The sequence below is a fragment of the Canis lupus genome, chromosome 6, assembly GCF_048164855.1.
Source record: "Canis lupus baileyi chromosome 6, mCanLup2.hap1, whole genome shotgun sequence".
Classification (NCBI taxonomy): domain Eukaryota; kingdom Metazoa; phylum Chordata; class Mammalia; order Carnivora; family Canidae; genus Canis; species Canis lupus.
Genome location: NC_132843.1, coordinates 43,932,045 through 43,944,840, shown reverse-complemented (window position 1 = coordinate 43,944,840; position 12,796 = coordinate 43,932,045). Strand labels below are relative to the sequence as shown.

Below are 12,796 nucleotides of genomic sequence, written 5' to 3'. Positions count from 1 at the left end.
ACCCGGGCTGCCCCCCAAAATTAGATTTTGAGCCCACTCTAATCTAGTATGGCCTAATTCTTACCTAATCACTTCTGCCAATATCTTATTTCCACTTAAGGTTACATTCTAAGGTATTGAGTAGATACAGATTTTGGGGAAACACTATTCAACCCATTACAGCACCATCACAAAAAGAATGACAATATATGAGGATCTATTTCTGAATACTTTATTCTATTCCATTGATCTATATTTCTGTCTTTTAGCCAATACCACTCTGTCTTGACTACTGAAGCTCTCTAGTGGGTTTTAAGTTCTTCAGGTTTCAGGGTCTTTCAAAATAATTTTGGCTATCAGGGCACCTGGGTGGCTCGGTCAGTTGAGTCTCTGACTCTTGATTTTGGCTTGAGTCATGATCTCAGGGTTGTGGGAAAGAGCCTCACATTGGGCTCTGTACTCAGTGTGTGGAGTTTGTTATCTGTTTGCCCACCCCCCCAAAAAATGAAATACTTTAAGAATAAATCTAACAAAATACATGCAAAAGCTATCCACTATAAAACATTATTATTTCCCCACAATTGATTGGTGGTGAGGGAAGATGTTTGAAAAAAATGATAGTTGAAATTTTTTCAAATTTGATCAAAACTATACACACACCCAGATCCAAGAAACTCAGTGAGCTTTGTCCAGATTGAAATGACCTCCTCTCCATTTGTACCCCATTGTATCCCATATTCTTATCCCAGAACATGTAACATTTCTGAATGAACTTATTTGCCTGTCACTCTGTACCAATTTGTGGGCAACTTTAAGATGGAATAATACATGGCACATGATAAATACTTAATAAAACAAGACTTCTCAAATGCTGAGCACATCACAAATTTTGCTTATTTCAAACAGGCAAAATATAATTGACTAAACTGACGCTTCTTTTTCAAACTATGTCAATACATTGGGAAATCAATTGATTTGAGTTTCTAAAAATTATTTACACAATAGCTGTCCTTTTGGACCTCATGTTTAACATGAAAAAGGAATAAATTTAAAATCAAACTCTCAAATGGAACTATATATCATAGCATGCTTGCATTAAAAAAATTACACTGTTCTACTGTTACATTTCATTAAAAAACAAAAAAACCCAACCACCTTCCTTTGAAGTTGTGCTTTAAAGCAATTTACCTGGCTTGCAAATTGACTGCTAGGATCAGCTGAAATAAACACGCCATCTTTATCCTTCTGAAATCCATCGTGAGACCAATATGCCAGGTCAAAAGTAAATGTCTTCCTGTGTTCTGGATTCTTAGGGTCTTGTATGGTGGTGGTAGTCCTGGAATGCATGGAAATCACACATTTGCTCCCAGAATTCTTCTCTCTCTATAGTCAAATTATAAATTCACAGTCAGTCATTGTAGTTTTGTCATTCGAATTGTTTTTGCAAGTCTTTATACATAAGAAATTGAGCCAGGCACTCACCATTTATTCATTTTATTCTCTGTTATTCTTAGCAGCTATTATGATAAGCAGCAGCTCTTAAACTTCCTCAGAATTTCTGAAAGGCTTGTCTCTAGTGATAATAATTTTCTGAAAATAGCCTAACACCCAGCTATGCTAATAATAATAACTATAGCAACCAAGAGCTTCCCCTTTTTATCCCCAGTGAAACTGGTGACAATTATTCATGAAAAAAAGATATGGAAAAGCAGCCATTTCAAGACACTGGAAATGGTCCTCAGGGCAGACAACCGATGACAAAATATCTATTCAAGGAAACATACCACAATTATTAAGAAAGTTGCATCTGGTATTTGAAGCAAGACCATTCCCTTTGTCTCCCCTGACAGCTCAGCTAGGTGGAGACTCTACCCCAGACTCCTGGAGCCAATGCCACAAGGAATATCCCCAGATATTCCAGCTGGAGGGTTTTTTTTTTCTTGGCAGGGGCAGGATATCAGATTTCACATCCCACTCTCATCTACTTGTTGCCAAGGCTAAGTCCTGGGAGAGACTTGGTGAGAGGTAGCATTCCTTCTTCTAACCAATGCCCATGCATGCAATGGAGGCTCTACTTTGGACACATCATGCTGAGAATACTAGGGTGCTGGCTGTCCTTGCCCCCACCTCCGAGCTGGGGAGTCCACGCCAGGACAGGTAAGCTGGGAGGATCTCCAACTGCTGTTTCACATTCAAGTGCTGGGCTTCTAAAACAGGGAGCAGCTTGCCATTGTCTCCACTCCCAAATCCAGAGATCAGGTTTAGACAACCTGTCTGGGGGGGATAGCAACTAATGTCTTCTCCAGGAAACTGATATCATTTGCTCTTTCAGAGAAGCTTGATCCTAAGGGCACACTCAAGAACAGAAATTGTGATGAAAGGCAACTGGGAGGAGGGTTGTTGTTAGATTAAATTACAGTCTCTCTAGTTTGCAGAGGTTGTGGGGCAGAGGAGGGGGAGCAGGTGCTGGGAAATAACACAGCAGGGACAAACCCACCTGGAGAAAAAAAAATATCAATCACTGAGACGGTTCCTTTTAAAGGAACCGGAATATGATCACATTAGTTAAGAGTAATTTATGCCTCTAGGACATTGTTGAAAACAGAGCAGTCAGTCATCAATCAGCAGAGTTGAACAGCTTGGCGTGGTCAAAAGAGGAATGAGCCCTATCCAAACCAGTGTTACTCAGGGTGACGGGGCATACCCAAAGCTGTGCCCTCCAGAGGTGGGGGGATGGACTTCACTGCAATAATCCAACCAGTCACTAAACAAATAACCAAGTAACAATAATAAACTACACAGGGGTGGGCGAATCAGTTTCCAGATTTGCTATACTGTATTACCTAAAGTGTCTAGTTTCTGTTGAAAAATGAGGAGGCTGCAAAGAAACAGGAAAGGAATTTCCCTATTCACTGGGAAAATGACAGTGACCAGTGAGTGACCAGATGCCAGACTTCTCAGCAGTGTCCTTATAGGAAGCATTATAAACATAAGGAACTGAAGGAAACCATGATTAAAGAAATAAAGGATTATAATGGATACTATGAACCACTGGGTACCAACAAGTTAGATAATTTAAATGGGCAAATTCTTAAACACAGAACTCCTGAAACTGACTCCAGAAACAGACAATCTGAATACACCTATAACAAGAGATTGAAGTAGAAAGAAAAAGAAAAAAAGCCTAGATGGTTTGAATGCTGGTTTGAATTCCTACCAAAACTTTAGAATATCAATTCTTCATAAACTCTTCCAAAAAATAGAAGAGGGAATACTTCCCAAACCTACTTTTATGAAGGCAATGTTACCTCTATACCAAATCCAGGCAAAGACATTACAAGAAAATGGAAATACAGATCAATTTCCCTCATGAGTATCAATGCAAGAATCCTCAATAAATTATTAGCAAACCAAATCCAGCAACATGTAAAAAGAATTATATGTCATGGCCAAATGTGATTTATCCAAGGTTGTAAGGTTGATTTAACATCTGAAAATTATTGTATTAATCATGTTTTTTATTTTCTATATTTGATAATGCATTGACATCCTGGGGCCTAAAAAGACTGCCCCTCCAGGGCTAATAGATTCCTAGAGATAGTAAGCAACTTGCCTTTCATGTAAACCAACCAATCCAAAGTCCATATCCCAAACACCTCCTTTACCAAACTCTCACACATCAAGCCAGTATTTCCCATGCCCTAAATCACCCCAGGGCCAGGTACCTGCCTAGAGACCACCTCTCTATGGACTCTAGCCCAGAGTCCATTGAAATTACTCAAACTATATAATCCTAAACTTGCTCAAATTTCCCCATTATGCCTGCCCATTCCTTCCTGCAGAAACCAAAATAAGGCTGTGGGATATGCTCCTTCTGTCATTTGCCTGACCTTGATACTTCCTCTGTGTGGCATGCTCCATTTTCTTGAGAATTTTAAGGCAGTTGTTTCTATGTCTGTCACCTTACTATACTTGATTAAAGCAAATCTCTGGCAACTTTAAGGTAATGACTTCATGAAATAGATCAATAGAATGAAAACCAAAAATCACGTACCATCTCAATAGATGTAGAAAATGCATTTAGCAAAATCTAACACCCTTTCATGATAAAAACACTCAAGGAATTAAGAAATGGAATTCTTCAGATAAAGAGCATCTATGAAAGACCCACCATCGGTATCCAAATAATTAATGGTCAAGACTGAATGTTATATGCTAAGATCAAGTAGAAGACAAGGATTTCTACTTTAACACTTCTATTCAATATTGTATTGGAGGATCTAGGGCAAATAGGCAGGAAAAAAGAAATTAAAGGTATCTGCATAGGAAAGGAAGAAATAAAATTATCTCTTTGCAGAGGACAGGATTTATAGAAAATCCTAAGGAATTCTCTAAAAAAACTATTAGAACTAATAAAGGAGTTCAGTAAGCTTGTAAAACATAAGAACCACACACGAAAATCAATTACATACACTTGAAAGGAACAATCTGAAAATGAAATGGAAAAGTTCCATGTTTAATAGTATCAAAAGGAACAAAACACTTAGGAATAGTTAATAAAAGAAGTACAAAACATACCTTCCGAATACTACAAGACATTGTTGAATGAAACTAAAGATGATTTAAAAATTGGGAAAACACCCTATGCTCATAGATCAGACTTAGCATTGCTAAGATGATAACACTCTCCAAATTGATGTACAGATTCAGTGAAATCTCTATCAGAACCCCACCTGATTCTGTGTAGAAATTGATAAGTTAATTGTAAAATTAAATGGAACTGGAAGACACCCAGAACAGCCAAAACAGTCTTGAAAAAGAACAAAGCAGGATTCACAATTCCCAATTTCTCAACTTAGTACTAACCAAACAGTGACTAAGGCAGTAGTGTAATACTGGCACAACAGACATACAGATTAATATAATGAAATTGAAAGTCTAGAAATCATCCTAGGCCTCTGCGGCCAACTGATTTTCAACAAGGCTATGAAAATGGGGAAAGAAGTGGTCCTGGGAAAACTCGACAGCTACATGCAAAAAAATTGAACTTGGAGGCTTACTTCATTTTATACACAAAAATTAACACAAAATGGACCAAAGACCTAAACGTAAGAGCTATTAGTACAAAAGAAAACATAGAAGTAAATATTTGTGACCTTGGATTGGGCAAAAGAGTCTAAGGACACCAAAGCACGAGTTAAAATTTAAAAGACTTCATCAAAATTAAAAACTTTATGCTTTAAAAGACACCATCAAGAAAATACCCACAGAATGAGAAAATTTGCATGTTATCTAATAAGGAATTGAATCTATCCAGAAGAGCTCAATGTAAAAAGATAACCCACTTAAAAATGAGTAAGAGATCTAGATAGACATTCAAAGAGGATACACTAATGGACAATAATATGAAGATATTTGACATTCTTCATCATCAGGGAACTGCAATTCAAAACCACAGGACATCACTTCACACCCAGAATGGCTATAATACAGACTGGTAACTGGGTTGGACTGAAGAAAGTGGAATCCTCATACACGGGTTGGTGGGGTATACCCCTGGTACAGCTGGCTTTGGAAAATCTGTCAGTTCCTGAAATTACTACTCCGTGACTCAGCAATTCCATGCCTGGGTATAAAACCAAAAGAAATAAAAACATGCATCCACACAAAAACTTACACGTGAATGTTTATAGCAGCATTATTTCCTGCAGAAACCAAAATAAGGCTGTGGAGAAAGCCAACACAACTCAAACATCCACTGAAGAATGGATTAAACAAAATGTGCATGTCCACACAATGGGGTATGATCCAGTCCACAAAGAAATGAAATTTTGATCCATGTTACAACATGGACAGACCTTGAAACCATTATGCTAAGTCACAAGACGAACCCCATTCACCCGACCTGTACAGAACAGGCAAATATGTACAGACTAAGGTTAGAGTACCAGTTGCTTAGAACTAAAGGGATAAGGATGGTCAAGCTAACTGGCAGATTCTTGAGGTGATGAAAATTTTAGTTCTGAAATTGGTGAAAATGGCACGAATCTGTGAATCTACTAAAAAGTATTGGATGGTACACTTTAAGCGAGGGAACTATATAGTATGTGAACTATCTCAATAAAACCATTCACAAAAAATTATAGCAGGGGCACCTGGGTGGCTCGGTTGGGCACCCGACTCTTGGTTTTGGCTCAGGTCGTGATCTTGCTGTTGTGAGATCAAGCTCTGCACTCACTGTAGTCTGTGTGATTCTCTTTGCCACCAGCCCCTTCTCCCCCCACATATGGTCTCTCTCTCTCTCAAGGAAAAATTATAGTGGCTACCATCAAGACTCCTTATTCATCAAGGCAGTGTGTTGATTTGCACGTTATTTCACCTAGGTTTTAGAACCGGTAAGCCTGCGGAGTTCAACATCTCCACTTTGCACGTAAGGAAACCAAGGCTCAGAGAGTTTAGCACCTTCTTCAGGGTCACACAGTGGGTGAGTGAGAAACCCAAGTTCATCTGACCTCAGATTGTGCTTCAAAGGCTCCTGAGAAAGTGCTTCCTCTTATCAGAGTCTCACCAAGTTGGTGCTCCGACCTCACAATGAGGATAAAGCTAGGAAGTCAGAGATTAAGAGTCCAGGCCACCTGGAGGTGCTCCAGTTGTCCAGGGGTGATCCCTAACTGTTCACCCTCAGGTCTGCTCTCCTCCTAGCTACAGGCAAGCCAACGGTGTGGGTGGAATACAATCAAATGCAATCTTTTTGATGAGGGGACCTAAAAGCCATGTAATTAACTGAGTGCCTACTTGCTCCCCCCATACTGTAAAACTTATAGTTGCTGCCACAGTAGTAAAGGCCAGTGAAAAATACCCCTGGAACAAGTACTTTCAGCGTATTGACATGTTTGATTACAAAATTGTTTTATTTCCTTTTTCTTGGTTGAAACATTAAACTCCTCACAGTTCTTGGGCTCCTGGTTTGTTCAGGAGCCTAAGCCCTGATGAGCTGCGACACTTGAGGTTGTCTGGTTATGCGCATAAAGCTATCCAGTACTATACCTGCTGGGCTGCTGAAGCATTTCCTGCCATGCAGATAAATGCCAGGGCACAGGAAATCACTGACACCAACTGAAAACATGCAACATAATCTTAAAAACCGATGGAGAAAAAGCATCAGGTTGAACAATCTCCAAGTGGGAAACCAGACCTGATACGTGGTCCCCATTACGTTCATCGTATGCCACTCAACACTGGTCACTGACCAGTATGCCCTTGGACATTGTTCTATCTAGCATATTTTTGTCCAAACCTTACTTGCCCCTTGGGTCATCTGAAATGCCTCCCTCTGCAGAGTCTTCACGACCTAGCTAGGTAGAATTGACTAGAACTGATCCATCTCTGGGGGCCCAGACTACTTGCCTTACCACTGTGGTACGTGCTGCCACCACTTACTTACATGATAAGACTGATAGCTGCTTTGTAACCTATCTGCAGCACAGTGTTTGATGCATAGCAGTCGGAAGTTTGCTGACTGGGTCAATTGTTCAGAACTATCTTAAAATTTTAACTAATGCACGGATAATCAGAGATTACTACAAGGTTCCAGAACAAGCGTAATCTCTATTTTATCCTATGGTGTTGTAGCAACACAGTTGAATGAGTAGTTGGGAGTGCAAGTACACTTCTTAAAAATAGTACGTATCTCCATTCATCAACCCGCACTGGTTTAAGAAATTATTAACTTGACAGTACGCTTCTCTCATCAATGTTTTTATTGAGCTACTTGTGCAAAGGAATGAGGTTACGTGTTTACTAATTATGCAGAGATCTTTAAGTTACTCGTTTAACAAGTTCATTTAAATAAGTTCAATAATTCCATCAGTGACAAGCAGCTTGAATACACGTTTGGTAACTATCATTGGAAAATGAAGAAAATGCAAGTCCTGGTCAAAGTTCCAACAAGGTGGTGGAGCTTTCACCATCACTGACCTGACTGAACGGCCGCACCCGTACCGCTACTCTCACAGTGTCGATACCTGGCAGGGGCGTCGTCGGCATTTCCCATCACTTGTGGTGTTTATTTGGTAGAAAAATAAGGTGGAAAGCACAGTGCTTCTGCTTCACTCGAAAACATTACAAGCTTAGCCAACACAAGCAGTTTGTTTTGAGACAATCAATTATTAATGGTCCATTCATTACACACTATCCATTACTGGTTATAAATTATTTTACAACACTTACTTATTGATGAGTTTTACAGGCTGTCATCAAGCATCACTTAACTGCACCATCTCCACACAACAATGTCTTATTTTTCTTTTCCTTCCCTGCCTCATACGCTTCCCCCATCCTCAGTAGTCTGTGCCTGAGGTCTTATGAAAATGTGTCAGTTTTCAAACCTGAATATTAAGGATTTCTGAGGTTTAACAGGAAGCTCTTTTACAGCAAGAATATTATAAAATTTGTTCAGATTTCTCATTCTATGGTTACGAGGCACGCACAAGGTGCACCTAGTAGCCATGACGCAGATTTGTTTGACATTTCCCTACCTTCTTAGATCTTCCTAAAGAAATGGCTAGTGAGCAGTGAACCGGTCAATCTAACCTGGATGATTAGTCTCTGAGGAACTCAGAGACTTTAAAGGTAAAGAGCCTTTAAGCTTGCTGAATAAGAAATGCCAACATTGTATTTAACCAATGCATTACTTGGAAAATTACTCATTTGAGGTAGAATATACAAAATCTGTTAAAACTAAAAAAAGCGGCAGAATTACATGCCCATAATTTGATTTCAACATAGTAACAGGCAAAAATATATATATATATATACATTTTATGATTAGAAATCTCAATCATAGGAGCAAAGTGCATAAATTATAAAATAGCAATTAAAAAAAAAACATCAACAGTTCTTCAGTCATCCTCATTTTAAGGCTGAATACCTTTAACTATAGCGAAAGAAAATGGGACCAATGCCTACTTGCATTATAAAATCATTATTAAAACAGAAATCCCTTCTCAAAAAGCTAACAGACACAAACTACTGTGAAGTATACACTTTATTTAACATTCCAGTAGTAAGCCATATTTACATATTATATAAATGTATGAAGTCTTAATATAAAATAGAAAAACTGCCCAGACTAAAAGAATCACACTCCTTATGGAGTTATTTTACTTATTGAAGACCTTTTGTTTACAAAAATTTACAGTAATTTATACAAATTATTTTCTTCCAAATTAACGATTTTTAATAATCCACACAATTCTGATGATTTTACAAATTGGTGTTCATTAAAAAGTTGAAAAAAATTAGAGCATTTTTCTGCGTAAAACTTGCTTTGGAAAGGAGGACAGCTTCTTCTTGCCCCTTCCTGGAGCTCTTCCTGGTGCTGCTGTTGCTCTTTTAGGCTTGCTCTGGACTTCGTCAATCGGGCTTGGCAAGGGAGAAATCAGCCGGATTTTCACAGGAGGAGGTGACCAGTTATCTTCTTCTTTGATTCTGAAAACAAAAAAACAAAACAAAACAAAACAAAAACAATTCGAGTAAGAATAAACATATTATGATATAAACTAGAATCCACTTCGCAATTAAATTAAGAAAAAGGCCATTTAGGAGCAGCAGCCTCTCCTGGTGCTTTGGTTTTATCATTGTTTTCTGTCATATAAGCTAACTGGAAGCTGAATAAAGTCTTCACATGACATTGGTGCCAAGAGAGCCAGCAGGCCTGTGACGTGTGTGAGAAACAGCAACTCACACACTAGTGATCAGTGAGTGTGTCTACTTTCATGATATTAAAGTTTCCTACATATAAATAAAGCCAAATGCCATAGAAACAGTGTTGTTAATTACAGACCAAAGTCTCATTCAGTTTTTAAAGTAAGCTCAAATGGATTTACTTTGTACTTTTTATGAAATTCAACCACGGCTAAGAATATACCTAGAGAAATTTCCCCATGAATAAATATAAGATTTTAAGTTTATATTTATTTTTATTAATAGTTATCTACCTTTATTAAGCAGAGGGTGAAACATCTCACTGCCCTCCCCCTAACCCACTGCGCACAGAAGTACCCCCACGGCCCTTCCTTAAAAAGGATGGATGGGCTTTCACTGCTGTGTGGAGAGACCTGCCTTCTGTGGTGAGATCCAGCCATCTCCAGGAACCACTGTGCATAAATGCCCCTAAGAATCACCTTTTTCTAAAGAGCTTAATTTCTCTAAGACTCTTCTCAAATCCAATCTATGAAACAAAATGGACAAAGATTACGGCATAAAAAAGGGCGTACTTGCTTGCCTGTCTCGTCTTTGCAGTCCTGGTTGCTTTCACTTTTGGTCTTCCCACACTTTCTACTGATGGAGCATCATCTTCCTATGGGTTAAAAAATTTAAAAGATAAATTATAAGGGAATACTTGAAACCTAAGTAGAATTAGTTCTATCCCAAGTCAAGGAATACAGCCAAACAGGGCTACTGAACTCAGACCTAACAGGTCCCTTTCATCTTTAGCAGAGACTCCAGTCATTTTAGGGGTGCTCTCTATCCCTGTCTCCACACACCCAGTTCATCTCCAAGGCATGTATTTTTCACGTGTAATTTGTCCTTGCTTCTGTCCAAATCCAGGTTCTCTTCATCTTTCATCAAGACCACCAGAGACTAGTTTTCCTCCCTACAATTTATTTTGTACTTCCTTGAATGTGCACATGGCTGTTTACCGGTGTGTAAGCAACCTCCACCCTACCCCCACCCACTGCGGGCCTCTGGCCTCTGCAACCCACTGTCTTCTCTTCCAGGGATGCCTGTTTGCTTTATCTTCTGTCTATAGGGTTATTTGTGCATAACTGATTCTTTTCATACTGTGAAGTAATTAGGTGTTTCCAGTTTTTCAATTAAATTGAGCTCCTGAAAGGCAAAGTATCTGACCAAGTCATCTCTTTGCCCCTGCAGAGTAACCAGCGCACAGCAGACACTTTAAGAAATCTTATGAATGAATCTTGTTAAAAACCAGGGTCTTCTTCTCAATCCCTGAACTGTTTTTATTTTAAGGTTGTGTGCAATCAGGTGATACAGTCTGTATGTGACATCCTGGAGAGTCAGGAACCTCTGTTTTCCATAGATCTGTTTTAGACCATTCTGATGAGACACTAAAGGTTAAAAGCCTTTCCCCTTTGGGTAATCGAAACTGCAACTTCCAGGAACACACCATCAGTGACATATCGCAGATATGTCCAAAGGGGAGGGTCCCTAGAAGCACAGACAAGGGGATCAGGGGCTTTTGGTATAAATGTCTGCACTTCAAAAATAGATTTACTTAGGAAACACTGCCAAAACAAAGAACATGTTTAAATAAGCATGCAGATAAAATCCATTTCTTACCAGTTCATCTCCAGCTCTGGATGTGTTAGATGTGGTTTTCCGCCTGGTCCTTAAAGCAGGAGGTGAGAAGACAAACCGAGAAGATAAATCTGAAACTAATTCTTGCAGCTGGGCTGGAGTCTCTATTTTTTTCCCTAAAGAAAGGCAGGGAGAAAAATAAAATAGCACACACTGTATCCATGTTCATCTATATACACCTCAGTATCTTTTTTTTTTTGAAAAGTTTGGAACAAATGACACATGTCAGGAAGACATGGGGAGACACTGGCATCCTGTGGCAGCCATGCCAGGGTGAGAGTAACCACATGGCAAACCCAATGTCCAGGAACATTTAATGCTCCAGACTAAACAGTGCTACATTATATAAATAAAATACAAAAAGGGAACTCAGAATTTTATCATCTCACTAGTTTTAATCTTTACTGCTCTTCAAACACTCTCGGGAAGGAAAGCATCAATCTTATATATAGAAGCTGAGCTAGTTTGCTTCATAATCCCTCCTGTTCCAGAAGCAAGGTTTTTATTTACAAAATTATTTTCAAAGAAGACTCAAGTTTTTTCCTTCCAGCTCATTCTGAGCTAGTTATTCGGGTCAAAGAACAACAGAAAAGTTCACGTCATAAAGGGAAAAAAGCAAGCAGAAAAAGTAATTAGCATAGAAGAACAGGCTGACAGGAGAATATCCCATAGATAAATAAAAATGGCTTAATTAAGAACTGATTCAGGGATCCCTGGGTGGCGCAGCGGTTTGGCGCCTGCCTTTGGCCCAGGGCGTGATCCTGGAGACCCGGGATCGAATCCCACGTCGGGCTCCCGGTGCATGGAGCCTGCTTCTCCCTCTGCCTGTGTCTCTGCCTCTCTCTCTCTCTCTGTGTGACTATCATAAATAAATAAAAAATTAAAAAAAAAAAAAAGAACTGATTCAAAACATACACAGGTTTTATCTCAGAGTTTGTTTTCGCCATGGGGTCTCCATACTAACAGCAAGTAGCAATGTACTTATGACAGTGGCAGCTGAAACCGTCCACCACAGGTTAAATCCCAGCTTTTGGATTGGGCAAATTATTTAAACCCCTCTGTGCCTCAGTTTCTATAAAGTGGGATTAATAACAGTACCTATAGAGTTACCATGAAGATCAGAGGATCTGAACAGCATTGGGTGACACACAGTAAGCGTTTTATAGATGTCTGCATTTGTTATGAGGTTACTATTTTAAGAATTTACAGTCATGAAATAAATTCTCAGTCTAGTTGAGCTGTTATTTCACCCACCAGGACAGTCAAAACTTCTGTGAGACATCAAATTCTGCTTTTAAAGCATAGGATTCTTAAGAAACACTCGAGGTGAGGTCAGATCTAAAACTCATCTCTGCTGCCAGTTGATAAGGGGCAGACACAGAAATAGTTGGGGGTGCTGGTGGAAATCTTCCCCTTTTAGTGTCATAAAGAAATG

The 12,796-nt window shown here is 39.1% G+C and overlaps 2 protein-coding genes across 8 annotated transcripts in view; both read right to left on the bottom strand.

Annotated features, from left to right (window-relative positions):
* The window catches only part of LOC140635502 (kinesin-like protein KIF28P), a 61,589-nt gene extending 53,564 nt beyond the window's left edge, over window positions 1–8,025 (bottom strand). The window contains exons 1-2 of the mRNA XM_072830251.1: window positions 7,957–8,025; window positions 1,168–1,362 (exon numbers count right to left, since the gene is read on the bottom strand). Of these exons, the coding sequence (XP_072686352.1) occupies window positions 1,168–1,362; window positions 7,957–8,025 (264 nt within the window). The remainder of the gene's footprint in view (window positions 1–1,167; window positions 1,363–7,956) is intronic.
* Window positions 7,722–12,796, bottom strand: part of AHCTF1 (AT-hook containing transcription factor 1) — a 77,612-nt gene continuing 72,537 nt past the window's right edge. For 6 of the 7 annotated variants that reach the window (XM_072830241.1, XM_072830242.1, XM_072830247.1 and 3 more), the window contains 3 exons: window positions 11,344–11,477; window positions 10,257–10,339; window positions 7,722–9,468 (listed from right to left, as the gene is read on the bottom strand). In XM_072830241.1, coding sequence (XP_072686342.1) covers window positions 9,279–9,468; window positions 10,257–10,339; window positions 11,344–11,477 — 407 coding nt within the window. In that variant the 3' untranslated portion in view covers window positions 7,722–9,278. The remainder of the gene's footprint in view (window positions 9,469–10,256; window positions 10,340–11,343; window positions 11,478–12,796) is intronic. The other variant, XM_072830245.1, reaches the window with a different exon arrangement.